This window comes from Mesitornis unicolor, unplaced genomic scaffold (genome assembly GCF_000695765.1).
Source record: "Mesitornis unicolor isolate BGI_N332 unplaced genomic scaffold, ASM69576v1 scaffold13242, whole genome shotgun sequence".
Taxonomy (NCBI): domain Eukaryota; kingdom Metazoa; phylum Chordata; class Aves; order Mesitornithiformes; family Mesitornithidae; genus Mesitornis; species Mesitornis unicolor.
Genome location: NW_010168581.1, coordinates 64,033 through 79,187, shown reverse-complemented (window position 1 = coordinate 79,187; position 15,155 = coordinate 64,033). Strand labels below are relative to the sequence as shown.

At 39.6% G+C, this 15,155-nt stretch overlaps 1 protein-coding gene across 1 annotated transcript in view; it reads left to right on the top strand.

Moving 5' to 3' along the window:
* The first annotated feature begins 1,433 nt into the window (after nucleotides 1-1,433).
* FILIP1L (filamin A interacting protein 1-like) overlaps nucleotides 1,434-15,155 on the top strand; it is a 63,939-nt gene continuing 50,217 nt past the window's right edge. The window contains 2 exon segments of the mRNA XM_010179065.1: nucleotides 1,434-1,607; nucleotides 8,769-8,947. Of these exon segments, the coding sequence (XP_010177367.1) occupies nucleotides 1,599-1,607; nucleotides 8,769-8,947 (188 nt within the window). The 5' untranslated portion in view covers nucleotides 1,434-1,598.

Genomic DNA, 15,155 nt, shown 5'->3' with positions numbered 1-15,155 from the left:
CCCAGAGAAAGTGGTGACCTAAACCAGTTTCCCTCACAGTGAAAACATTCACATAATCAGATATTCTCATGAAAGAACATTCTCATTAGAAGTGGGACTCAGAGACACTTGGCACAATACTCACAGCAGGTACTGCATCCCCTTTAACCTAATGTCTAGAAGCTGGTAACTTTATAGCAAAGAACCACTCTTGGTTGGCCATTTGAGTTTTTGTTTGTTTGTTGTCGGTTTTAGGTTTTTGTTGTTGTTTTGTTGGGTTTTTTTAAAGAGTAAAGAGAATTTATAGATCACTACAAATACTCCAAATATATATAGCATGTTTCTCCAGCCTTGGACTTAGAGAGCAATGCTGTATGATAGGAAATAGCTCTGTGCATCTGCCAGCTTGCACAGGAATTTTTGAAATACATACACAGAATAACATATTGAAAACATATCTGAGAACATCTTGTAGCTACTCTTCGGTAACAGCATGTCATCACACATTTCGTAAGATTAAGGAAACAAATGCAGTGACATTAAAACAGAAAAGCCTAATTCACATTTTTAGGCTATACACTTTGAAATCACTTGATTTTTGGAGTGGTAACACTACCTTCTCTTATTCATTGTCTTCTACAATGTTTTTGTTGTTATTTTGTTGGGTTTTTTTAGCATGCACTCACAAATTAAGAATACCCTTCTAGAAGTTACTTCCAAAAAAACTTGATGTTGCAAGGCTGCTTATTACCTGAGGGCATGTACATGAGTGTGTGCAGATCTACATGTCTATAGATACCTAAGGCATAATCTCACACAAGCGTGCACACATACATACAGATATGCACAGGACTCCACTGCCAGCTTTGAAGACAATCTTGTTTTAAGGAGCTGCCACTACTGCATGGCTTTGGAATATGTGTTGCAACGGGTCACGTCCCCCACACCTCACTACCTTCACCACTGAAAGGAGCTCAGTGTAACAAGAGAAGCAGATGACCCTGGGTGGGTTTAAACTACAGAAGCCACATTTGCACCCAGAATATGAAGCATGTGCAACACTTCCAGGCTTCAAAAACCATCCTAACATCTTTCAGTAGCAATTTAAAATCAGCTTCTAATACCACAAGACACACTTTGCTCTGTAATTTAGCGTTATCAATGCTACACATTAGTCCAGAAAACAGCAATATGGATCTAATCACTAACAAAGCACTTAAGTATTGATGGGGGTTCTGAAGATGCTGGAAAGTATGCAGAACTAATAAAACACAAAGACCAATACTTCCCTCATTCTTTTAACTGTCTTCATGTTACTCACTACTTTAGGGCCCTTTACATACACATCGTTCTTTAAAAAGTTCTTCAGTCTTCTTAAAATCAAAAGCAGAAAGCTAACCTGTAAATACACTATACAGTTTAACAAAATAAAACCTTACTTTGCGTTTCTGCAGGCTCAAGATGAAGTTATAGGAGTACTTAAGGCTGAAAAAATTGACCTGGCTTTGCTTGAAGCACAATACGGCTTTGTTACTCCCAAGAAGGTGTTAGAGGCCCTCCAGCGAGATGCTATTCAAACAAAGGCTGAGCAATGGCAAGAAGATGTCTATGAAAAGCCTATGGGAGAGGTATGAATACATAATTGATATTTAACCATAGTTCTCTCCAAATTCAACAGAAAATATCTCACTAGCTTCAGGGAAAGAAAGCAAATGGGTCCTTAGGGTCCCTAATAAAAACAGGTATCTAATGATCCTCATTTATACTGTGCACTGGAGGCTTTAAACACAGACAGACATGATTTTGTCTAACACAAACTCTGATAATCAGCCTTCTATGTTTGACACCGCCTTCTCTTTTTCCCTTTATGTTATCCAAATTCCCAGCCCATAAAAACAGATGCCTCCCCATTCACCTCACTGAGGCCAACTTACCAATGGCTGGTAAAGGCCCATTGAGCAGTAACGGCACCTTTACATATCCCACTATTTCTGGGTGGGGGTCACAGTTATACCAGCTGTGGTATCAGTTTATCTGAGTTTCATTTCTGCCCTGCAATGCAAATCACTGGATATGAAAATCCCTTCATATGAGAATACGTTTTTTCCCAAGAAAGTGTCTTCTCTTGAATTCAGATAATAATTTTTAATGTGTTGCTCAGTATACATAATCATCATAAAAACAAAAACAGAAACTATAAAGAAAATTCTTCTACTATGCGTTTTCCAATCTTTCTGAAGAGAAAAATACCTAAGGATACAGAGTTAATTTCAGAGAAAGTTACGTCAGTCAAAAGGTCAACACTCATTTAACTGGCTCAGAGGTTAAAATCTCTGGCTACTATGTGAAACAGAAAAGCTCAACTGTGGAGGTTAATTTATTTTAGAACATTGTGGCATTATGTCATAGTAACTTTGAGCGCAAATGGAAACGATTTGAACAGAAGTCCAAAATAGTTTGAAAACATAAGTTCAGTCTGTTACTTTACCTACACACTTTTTTCCTTATTCACTTAATGCCATAGAAAGGATTTCTAACACCATTGGATTTGTCAATTCCAAGAGGCAAAGGTGAACATCCCAAGAGCAACTGAAAGGCTAGAAGCACCACTGGCACTTCATATACCTTGGTAAACCATCAGGCATTCCAGAATTTCAGCCTTGAAATCCCCACAAATTAAGTCAGAGATGCATTTAGTTTTTGTTAGGATTTTTTAAATGTTTATAAAAACCAAGGGAGAGATGGAACCAGCCACAAAGTATGGGAACAAACCCTTTGAATTCCCACTTTGTCACCTTTGTATCTGGCTACAAAATCTCTGCTGATCCAGTTCCTCTAGAACATGTACATCTCTCTCACTCTCGACAATTTAGCCTTCTAGCTCTGAACACAGAGGATCTTCCCAAAAGCCAATTGAAAATACAATCAAGTTTCAGAAGATATCCTTTAACACCCTCTCACAACTCACTCATCTACTCTAAACTTCTATGGAGTTTCTTGGCAAATTTGGTTAAGAACATAGTGGGAAAACCTGGTGACTGGACAGCTTTACTCACTAGGAATGGGATTAATGCATGAAGAAATGTAGCTAAATTAAAACAGTAGTAATACACTCTCCTTCGCAAAAGTTATGAAGAGTGTGACAAATTCAAAAATATGTCGTCTTTGGTTATGAGTAGATTTTTTTCTCTTTTTGAAAGCAGAGGGTTTTTTCAGACAAATTTGCTTTGCAGCTATTTCTTTCGGCAACCTAACAAGATAAGCCTAATCTTATTCCCCACAGTTGAGGATAAAATAAATTGTTTTATGTTTAAAGAGGCTTACAAAGAAAAGAAAATAGATTATTTTTTTTCTTCTGTCTGACACAAAGGCCTGAAAAGATTTTCCATATTTGCATGGTTTACAAATTTTGATTGAGTCAATTATTTATGAAAAAATCTTACTTCAGATCAATTGCCGCTACTTTTGAATAGAAAATGAACAGCATTTAGCATTCTAGTAAATACAGAAAAACAGCATGAGAACCATTTTCCCAGATTGAAAAAAATCAAACAAATTTCTAAAAAGAATTTAAAAAAAAAAAACAAACAGAGAAGGAAATGTAGGAAAAGAGAGACATAGAGGAAGCTACTGCAGATTTTATGGTGTGCAGTGCCAGTCCACTCGGGGAAAGATTCATCCTCGTCAGCCTTTTAACAAAGTATATCTGATTGCATTCTCACATCATCCCAACTACGTACAGTTCTGGGTTCCCCAGTTCAAGAAGGACAAGTAGCTACTGGAGAGAGCCCAGCATAGAGTTACTGAGATGATGAGGGGACTGGAGCATCTCCCATATGAGAAAAGGATGAGAGAGCTGGGTCTGCTTAGCCTGGAGGAGGAGACTGAGGGGGGATCCCACTAATGCTTATCAATACCTAAAGCAAGACTGTCAGGAGGATGGGACCAGACTCTTCTCAGTTGTGTCCAGCGACAGGACATGGGGCAATGGTCACAAAATGGAACAGAGGAGGTTCAATCTGAACATAAGGAGAAACTTTGTCACTGTGACAGAGCACTGGACCAGGCTGCCCAGAGAGGTTGTGGAGTCTCCTTCTCTGGAGACATTCAAAACCTGCCTGGACGTGTTTCTGTGTGATCTGGTCTAGGTGAACGTGATCTGGTCTAGGTGAACCTGCTCTGGCAGGGGGTTGGACTGGATGATCTTCAGAGGTCCCTTCCAACTCCTAACATACTGTGATTCTGTGACAGCTGTAGGGCACCAATAAGTTACAGTCATAGGAAGTCTGAAACAACAACATTGGCAACGTGGCATTCAAGAAAAGCAGACCGACGTATCTGCACGGAAATCTGGCTCAGCTAGGGTTGAAAAAGTCAAGGAAGGACTGTTCCATAATCTCCAGTAATCCTAAACTCAAGATTAAACATTTATAAACAGTGGCTATGGGGATATTATCAACAGGTATAATATTTCACTGAATTTTGGATAAAGAAACGTTAACTAACATAGATTTTATTCTGGCAAGTGTTAAACACAAAGCAGTTTAAAAAAAAGATGGAAAGTTCAGCTGCAATGTAATGTGTATAAGATACACCGAGCTAGTTTGACTGCAGACATGAGTCGGTGGCAAAATGTATTTAAATGACTAAATTCCTGTGAATTTGTAGCTTGCTGAACTATTCACGGTTATGTCAGACAACGCTTCTTATTTTCCTTTGTATTGTACATTATGTCCAAGTATTAATTCTAGCAAAAAGCCCATATGGTTAGCAACAACGAAACAACAAATTACTTAAAATTTTATCACTAATTTTCAACAGAAGACATTTATACTGCCGCTTATTAGTTCTCCACAGTTTTTAGCCAAGAGTAAATGTGTGTACGTAAATATTAATGAATATTTCTGCACATGCAGAGTTTGGACAGAGTAATTTGAGGAACCAGGGGCCGCTGGAGACTGCGACTGTGAGAGGATCTCACAGTAGCAGAGGTTCATACAACTTCTCTCTCTCCTCCTCTGGATACAAGGAAGTTAGCCACAAGATCTCACAGGGAAAATGCAACAGTCAAATTTGCTCTTCAGGGAAGCTCCCTTATCGCACAGTGGGACACAACAGAGCTTCCAAACAAAGCACAGATAAGTGCAGCGACCCAGTACTAGGCTCTGCTCTGCTTGGTCTTGCAAGGAGAGAGGCATGCTGCACAATAACACACACAAGTGTCACAAGGCCAAGTACTCATACCCATTCTGCAGCATACTTGAAGATCTCAGGTGTCTGCATATCTTGTGATGTAGGATCTGCTGCTTCTCCAACTGTCTTCTCTATCACCCAACTGCACCAGGAGACAGGTCCAGCACCACTTCCCTTCTCTCCCGAGCAGAATCCCAACCTATTGCTCCCAACCTTGTTCCTATGCACAGCTTGCCGTGTGCCAGCTGCAAATGCTCATAGTAGAACTGATTTTGACGGCTTTCTTGAAAAAAAAGCCTAAATGCATCTTCTAATTCGAGCAACAGGAGAAAACTGCAACATGAAACCAGCTTTGATGCAGCAGCTTATCTACTTGTCTCTCTTACCTTTCAAGTGAGCAGGTCTCCCCAGGACACTACTGTTCTTTTACCCACTTACAAATTCCTTATTCCCCCTACCTGCCTTGAATCACAGAATATTAGGAGTTGGAAGGGACCTTGAAAGATCATCCAGTCCAACCCCCCTGTCAGAACAGGATCACTCAGACTAGGTCACACAGGAACACGTCCAGGCGGGTTTTGAATACACACTTCTCCCATTCCAAATACCAGTTTGTAATCCAAAAAGCTAATCTCAACACCGACAAAAACACAACCGCATAGTGAAGGGCACTGGCATTGCTCACTGAGAACTGCCAAACAAAAAGCTGGAGTTACTACCTTTCTTCTTGTGTACTTGCTGCTTGGACTACCACTTGAATTGACCTCTCATAGCCATTCAACAAATACTCCAGAGCAAACAAAATACACTGAACCCATAAAACACTGCTGGCAGGTCCCACACCCTTCACACCCAATAGTGCATAAGCAGGACTATTTTCTATTTGGTTAGTGTTGTTTGTGTTGATGACTAACACTCAACTCCATCAGGCATGTTTGGAAACAGGAGTAATTTGATTTATGAGCTTGTAGACAGAAATTTCAGTGTCTTCTTATGATAGCAATTTACACATCTGCTTAGGTTCTTACATATACTTTTGAAGCAGTGGTCCAACTCATACAAAAGCATCAGTTTACTTTTTTAACCTCATCCATGCAGACTGCCTGCCAAAAGAAATCAGAAGTTCACCCCTTTGCCTTCTTCCCCACCCGATCTGCACTGAGGGCTGAGGCCAGCAAGCACTATCATGCAAGGCTGATGTCCAGTTCATACCAATCGAAGTAAGACAGAGCCAACAGCACCACACCAGAACCTTATCAAAAACCAGGAGGCAGGCTGCTTGTTGACAACAGCACAGCCTTTAAAAAGGCGAGGATCAGACACTCGAGTGATGGTGCTTCATGCATCTGTGCAGTAGCTGTTCCAAAAAACTGCTCTCAAATCTTGGAGGGCAAGGAAGGTTGATAAAACAAAAATTCTCTCATTCTGTAAGCTAGTGCTGAACAAAAGACTTTACATCTTGAAACTTCCCCTTCTGGTGGAAGAAGGGAGAGTGTAGAGAAATCAAAAATGGCCGGTTTTCTTCAACTTGACCTTTTAAGGCAATTCAGTTTTTAACTTCTGTAAAAGACACAGAAAACACAGCCAAGAACTTACTGTATAAGGCAGTGCTTGCTTACTGAGAAAGCTTTCATATGCAAGGTTTTAGGTAAGAAATGTTTTCCCAAGAGAGGTCTTACTTCAGGATCATGATTCCAGAAAGCACTGACATAATCTGCAGATTATAAGTGAATAAGACAAAAAAAACTTTAGCAACCTACTATAAGAGCACCACAAAAGAGCAAAAAAAGACAGTCATAGGTTTCTTTACATTTTTTGATCATGCATGAAATGAATTCAACTATGTCATAACAGAAACAAAACTCCCTAAGTGTCTGAACAGAAAGAATGGGCAATTTTCAAAACAGTCCACATTTCTGTTTAAATATTTTGGACTCAAACCATCCTCAAAGTCTTGTCAATAGTTCCTTCTTCCTTATTCATAGCAGTGCCATCAAAAAAGTTAATAATTGTTTAGGAGAAACATAAGAGAATATATGAAGCTTAAAAAGAAGCTGAAGTAAGTAGAAGAAGACTCAGAAGTCCATGGCAGAAATTGAGGATATTCTCACTCATTCAAGAAATTCATGTTTAGGCACTCCCACCTTTCCTGTCATTGCTTCTATCAGCCAAACTGTGAACAGACATGAGGAAAAGATAATTAACCATATTCCTTGGGATTAAATTGTCCAAAATAAGCAGTGGCCCTAAGAATCTGACGCCCCAGTGTTTCTTGTGGCACATGACATTCCTTTTGGGGAAAACACTGGAGAACCAGAACCAGCCTTGCTTCCCACACTGCTCATTTGTGAATTCTTTCCTATTAATAGAGTGAAGCACTGCACAGTAGTTTGACCTACTAGGATAGACTCTGATTAAAAAGTACTAGGCTTTGAGCTCAAAATTTCTTTTCCAAAAAGGATATGAGGATTTCTGTGTTGACCTGATGAGGGAGGCAGTCTCTACAGGGGAAGGGGAATGAGCAGGGAACAAAGATTCTCACCAATACAGACTTTTCCCAGTGAGCACTCCTCAAACTTCAACTGGATCAGTAACGCCTAAGGAAGAAAACCCCTTCTGGTTTCACAGACATGCACTTGCATAACTCGGTCACATACTGAATTCAAAATTTTAAGAGAATCCTCAAAATTACAATGTTCTGTCAGCTTGCAGAAATCAATTTGTTTAACAGCATAACTCCAGTGAACAGTTATCCCAATACCTCTATGGTTTAGAAAAGCTAAAAATTATTATCAAAACCTAAACCAGATTATTTAAATTAACATATCATTACACAATAATATGTAGAAGCTCAGCAGACATCCTTGGAGATGGGGAGGGAATCTGATGTTCAAAATCTGCTATAAAGGTGCCATCTGCAAGGCAAACCCCTTCATAATGTGTGAAATTTGGGGGGGTGGGGGGGGAAGGAAATGTCACCATTAAATAAAAATATTTCCAACCAGTTAAAAATTTACCACTTACTTATTCCAGAAACCCAAAGCCATGGTTAGAGTAAGCACAGGAGACAAGATTCAGGATTGCTTTCCACTCTTGGCTGCGGAAACCTTTCTTGTGAAACCAGAGGAAAGCTGGTTTTTGACCTACCTGTCTACCTTACAAAGACAATCTAAAGCTCTCATTTCCTACACCGCTACAAAGAGGCAGCTATTTCTACTCAACCAAAAGTCAGACTACTTCTGTGTGAAGCAAAGGCTTCCTCTGCCAAGACATCTGTTTCCCTACCACAATGATCAATGAGAAGAGCACAGCCCTGGGAACAGTAACTGTTAATTAGTAGCTGCTGAGGATCAGACATGGCAGGAGGAGGAACAGAAGGTGACTGAGGGTCCTGCAAAACAGTACCTTAGCTTATTTTTCTAATTTGTCAGAATTAGACTGACTGAACTAAATAACCCTTTCCAAACAGATATCGAAGAACCTGGTCATTAGTCTATCAAATGTGTTTTGCATCATTAAGCCTCTCTTAAAATCTTTCATTAATGAAAGCAACCAAGAGTTTCAAAAGACTTGAGGAGGTTTTGCTTTTTTTGTAGCTTGATAAAGTTGTAGAGAAACAGAAAGAAACTCACAGACGAATGCTGGAGCAACTTCTAATGGTAGAAAAATCACACAGACAGACACTTTACGAACTAGAAGAAGAGAAGAGGAAGCACAGCAAATACATGGAAAAAAGCGATGAGTTTACAAATTTACTGGAACAAGAATGTGAAAGGTAAGGTTACCTCTCTTGCCTTAGTACTAATATTATTTTAATATTTTATTATTTTAATATTTATTATTTTATCCACTTTAATATTACGTCTAAGGATCTGTTCACCTTCTTATTCTGCATCTGCTAAAATCGCAAATATTTGCAGAGTTGTATTTTGGGAGTACAGCTGTGAAAAACATGGCAAATTACTCCTCAATAACAGTAGTGTCTACATCTCCATCAGCATGTGGGGTAGGTCAAACAGAAGGCACATTCTTCAGTGCTGTGGCAGGACAACAGGTATGTTACACTACAGAGAATACAGGGAGATACGCACACGTGTAAAGTTACAACCAACATGAAGCAGGTGAACGCATCAGCACATTTAAGATGCCTAGTGTACACTACAGTATGTTACAGAATATGAAATCAGGCATGCAGCCCTTGACAGCAGAAGAAAAAGACATAAGGAAAAGTAGAAGGTGTTTGTACAGATCACAGAAATGCAGAGAGAGGAAGCAAAGGCAGAAGCTAATTTACAGAAAGCTTTGAAAATAAGCACGCTATAAAGTTCTCATATCAGCATTGGCATAAATAAGCATAAATCCAAATTTATTTTTAAGTGTAACCTAAAAGCACCACAGCTTGTTTAAACACAGTGTGAGGGTTTCAGTAACAATTCTCAAAAGGATTAAGAAGAATTTAATGTTTTAAACTGTGGTTTCTCTGATTCTGTATTAAAATTGAACACATCCTAAGGAAAAAAAAAAATCAAAGAACATTTCCTATTCCCTGGAATAGCCACTCCAGAAGATAGAGTCTGTTTCCTTTCGCTTAGGAACAGCTTCCAGATGGAAATGTTTGGGTGTGAGAATGTCAAGCCTATTCTAAACTCACATTATGCATAGATAATTCTTCCTCTGCTTCTCCTGTGTAACATCATGTTCCAGATATTTTGGCAACCTTCACCCTCACGCTACACTTGTCTGTTGCAGGTTTATCAAAGACAGCACGCACACTTCCCACCCAGTATACAGTCACCTTTATAGATTACAATTAAAGCATCTGGGGAAAAACCCCTTTGCTCCTCAGAGAAATGTGTACAGATGCAGGCAAGCACAGACAGACATAGAAAAGCACATACGAAATCCTCCCATGAGGCACAGAACTGACCTTTTTTTCTCTCTAAGAACAGTTTGCGTGAAACACCATCATATCAGGAACCTGAGGTGAATGGAACTTTTCATCTCTGCTACCTGTTTCTCAAAAACTGAGCCACTCATCTCTTGGAGTTAAACAACTACAGTTGCTAAAAGTAGGAAAATGTTGCATCGGACACATGTTGCATGCTCACACAGCATGAAAAGCTGCACAGAAGGAAAGACTAAGGATTGGCGTCACTGTATTTTTTTTTCTTGTGAAAACAGGGTAGACATGGGATTAAAACTCTCTTCCCTGCCTCTCCTTCATGTTCCCCCAAGAAGATTATAAAACATTTACCGCTATTATGTGCAACATTTAGTCTATCTATCTGGAAAAAGGTGGTAGTGGCTGAGGGGTGGGAAGGGGAAATACTGAGGTGCCTAATGAGACCTTAGAGGGTGCAATAATAGATTTTAGATTAAGTCTCAATTTTTGTATTTTCTTTGGAAGACATGTTTTATGTGGAAAACCTTGAGGGGGTGTGATGTCACTTGTTGAGCTAACTCCAAAATGTTTGCCAAGTAATGTCACCATCAAGATCTCCACACAATTGCTTGCCATAACAAAACAAAACTAAACAAAAAAAAGGCCAACCAAAACCAGAAACTCACCAAATCCCCTCAAAATCCCCAAAAATCCCCATAAACCAAAAAAGAAAACCCCAAAACCTGCTCAGCAAGTTAAGGCATAGCTCTTTCTGCATTAGCCTGCCTGAGTTGACATTCAGAACACACTCCCATACACAGCAAAGTGACCTTTTTTCTTCCATTTCAAAAACCTTAGTTCGATGTAAATCTTGGGATATGAATTTTCCATTTGGATTATGAACGAGTAGAACTCTGAAAAATTTCATACATAACGTAAAGACAATATAATTTCTGCTTCCACCCAGTTCAACTAAAAACAATTATTTAGAAAAGCATTAAGTATTCATCAATGAACTTCCTTCTTTTTTCAGCCAGAAGCAGTATTCTTTCTAAGTGTGGAAGGGTATATAACATTCCTATCAGTATTTCAGTTTCAAAGCAAAATCTCGAACTTCCATTCAATTAGTCAAATAAGTATATTTCTTTTATCAAAGAGGAAGGCTACAGTATACACTAAAGACATCCTTGAAGATTACAGAATACATGCAAGCCAAACAAGGTACATGATTACGCGAGCAAAATTTTAAAAACTCAGATGTTCGGAGACAGTGATGCTGAAGCACTGAAAACTGCTCTTGACAGCAAGAATAAAGTATCAGTCAGATCCAACTCCTGCATATTACTTTGAATACATTCTCAAATAAGAGAGAAAGCATTTTCTCTTTGTCACTGAAATTGAGAATAGAAAAACCTCTGAACACCAACATAGCACTAAGAAGCAGGCATTCTTTATTTGATGTTGGATGCGAGGGGCATTATTTATTCCATCCAAGCTCACACGACTACTGGCACTTTTCTTGGCATATTCATACACAAAAGTTTCAGGATTGCATAATCTGAGCTACAGTGATTGGTAACCATTTAAATGCAATTATTGTATATTTAAATATCTGCTGAATCATTCTTGGATCAAACTGTGCTTGTGTCCAAGGGGTCCTTTGGTGGTTTCTGGTGGTCCTTTGTGGTTCTGAACAGGCACTCTTGCTGTTCTTTCCATAAGCTCTTGAGTCTTTCTCCCATTTATGGTCTTTCCCGGACCCCTTTCCTCAGCTCCCTTATCCTGGTCTCAGCCAGTGTTCTGCTGGTTTATCTGTAGTCCTTCAGAATGCACCAGGATGTATCTGTACTGGGATGTATCAGTCACAGTTACAAAAATCATGTCCTTGAGTGAGGTCTTGTTTGAGGCCTTTTACAACATCTTTCTCACGTATGTGTTCAGGAAGTACAGAACTGAAGAATTTTTAAATTAACATTTTAGTGATGAACTAATTTATCAAATGGTCATGTTTTACAAAAACTAGGCAAGCCTTTGTCTCTAGGGCCTTTCTGCCACCTTACTCCCTCCATACCTGACATTTCTCATTAAATGTCTGCATCATGCAAAATACTAGCAGTCTTCCCTAAGTCAGTGAAAGCTCTTCACCTTCATCATTCGAGAACCCCTTTGATTTCATAGCAAGGGAACAAGATTAAGATTTGGCCTCAGCAATTGTACACTGTCAGATTTGGGAGTTCAAGCTTACGACAGGACTAGTGACAGCTTTCTAGATATGAGAACTGGATTAGCATTCAATATTAACCCTTGTGACATTTTAAGCATTTTTCTAGTTGGCAGCCAGAACTCCATACTCTTGCTGTAGTTAATCATTGGTCTTCTGAACTGAAGAGTCTCAACACTTAGCAACAGACATCTACCAGTAAAAGAATCATGCTACTGTCACTGTATTTATTCATCTTCAGTCATACGCACTTTCAAAGCATGGAGCCACTGAAATTCCTATGGGAAGGAACAGTTCTGTGGGGAAAAGGATGCCGATGGGCTATGACCAGATAGGATGCACTCTCAGTACTGCATTAAGGCTACGTATTTCCTTTGTATTTCTACCTTCACAGTACACTCTTACCTTCTCATGCAATGTTAATAGATGGACTGAACATCACACTAAAAACTCACCAAAATTAAATCATATTATAATACTGCTCAGGTACTTAGTAGGTAACAAGTGTGATTTCAGAAAACTGAGCACTCTAGGTTAAGTGGTTTGAGTGTCTGGTTTTGACTTTGTATTTTAAGATGTCAGATTAAAGTAATTGCTACACACAGTAGATCAAGTGAGCAACACTTGAAAACTGGGATAGGGTATCAAGGAGAGAAGGAACCATCTCGGCTATAAGGTGAAGTGTGTTAGTATGTTGTCAGCATAACATTGCTATACTTTAATTCTGATATATTGTTATTCCAGTGTGTGTAATGTATTACGTGTCCAGCTTTGGAGAATTCAATACTCTGTAACAGAGGTTATAATTAATATTTGCTGGTTTTCTTAATGAAGCCAATGAAATATTGTAAGCAGCAGAAACTCCTCTCTACAGAAAGCTACAGTAAAAATAACCACTCTCAACTTATTTATTCTACATGTGTTACCAGCGGGTTTTAATTTCACGCACACTGAACTATTGTTGTAGATGGCATTGTCCTCAAATGCAATCATTTCCTTTTAGCTTTCTGGCAATAAGTTATATATATTACATATGCCCGAGACTATGTCTGCAAGTTGTGTAATGTACAGATCTCTGTACACTTGACCTTTTTCATGGGTATACAGCATTCTGTAGGTGAATAAGAGACCCACCACAAGCAAAACATAAGCGTTCTTATTCTGCATTAGACCCCAATGGGACAGTCCCACTAATAACACCACTGAGGCATGAAGACAGACTCAAGGAAGTGATGTACACAGATTAATTACCTCATACTTGTACATGAAACACTGTGTACCATTGCACTATATAACTTTCAACAGATGTTACGAAATCAAACCCTTGTCAAAATTCAAGGAATCAAAGATTTCTACGACAGTTTCTGTGCATGATGGAAGGTGAATATACTTTACTCAAAGCAAATAAATCAATAAAATCCAGGTTAAGAAAGGGATTAAAACACCCAAAACTGTTAAATAAGGTCACATTATGTTTACTCAAAGCAAAGATTAAGAATAAATACCAATAGGAACAGAGCTTTCAATTCAGTGTTAACACAACTGAGAAATGCTACAGATTCGTGGTGCAATTCCATATTGTTCCACCTACTGTAATCAGCAAGCAGATGCAAGATCTAGGTGATACGCATTTCTCATGCAACTCCACAGACATTGGTGGAACAACAGAGAGAAGTGAGACTTACATTTAATTTCTCTACATTCTGAGCACATAAGATGTGTGTCCACTGCTTCAGGCACACTGTCACAGCTGCCAACCAATACCATCACCGTATACTTTGAGGCTCGGGAGGATGCAATGAAAACTCTTAGCCAAACGACGTTCTCCTACACTGCTACCCTCTCTCCCTTAATGAGTTGGGAAAGTGGTGGTTGTTGCCATATGCCCTCCCTGCAAAAGGGCATAAAATCTCCTGAAAGGGACGATCATGGAGAACCAGCCCAGTGGTCAGCACTTTCAACCACAGCGTCAGAGCTCAAAGTGAAAGATGATCTTTCTAAGCTGGCAAATTGCAGAATATTTATGGCTCTTGTAAATCAACACCAACTCCATATACTCCATTTGGAACCTAACCAGCGACCAGTGCCTACGATGAAACACTGGCCAAATACGCTTATCACAGAATCACAGAACGTTAGGGATTGGAAGGGACCTCAAAAGATCATCTAGTCCAATCCCCCTGCCGGAGCAGGAACACCTAGATGAGGTTACACAGGAAGGCGTCCAGGCAGGTTTTGAATGTCTCCAGAGAAGGAGACTCCACAACCTCTCTGGGCAGCCTGTTCCAGTGCTCTGTTACCCTCACTAGAAGAAGTTTCTTCTCAAATTTAAGTGGAACCTCCTGTGTTCCAGTTTGTGTCCGTTACCCCTTGTCTTATCATTGGTTGTCACCAAGAAGAGCCTGGCTCCATCCTCGTGACACTCACCCTTTAAATATTTATAAACATGAATGAGGTCTCCCCTCAGTCTCCTCTTCTGCAAACTAAAGAGACCCAGCTCCCTCAGCCGCTCCTCATAAGGGAGATGCTCCACTCCCTTAATCATCTTTGTAGCCCTAATGGTGAAGTGCTGCCCTCTGTAACGGGGCACTTGCTCTAGTCACCAATTTACATTTCCAAATAAGACAGCGCACTGCTCCCTGTGCAGAACGGCATAACTAGTCTAATCATCAGCAACGACAGGAGTGGATGACTGCACCAAGACTTGTGACCAAAAAAAGACACGGTGCACTTCTGATTCACTGCAGGGTGGGGCTGTGAGAGAGGGAGAAATTGGCACAGGACTTTGTAACTGGAGTTTGAAAAGAAAACACACAGCATCAGACAGAGAGAAAAATCTATAAATCATTCTCTGAGATATAAAGTTTGACACTATCATAA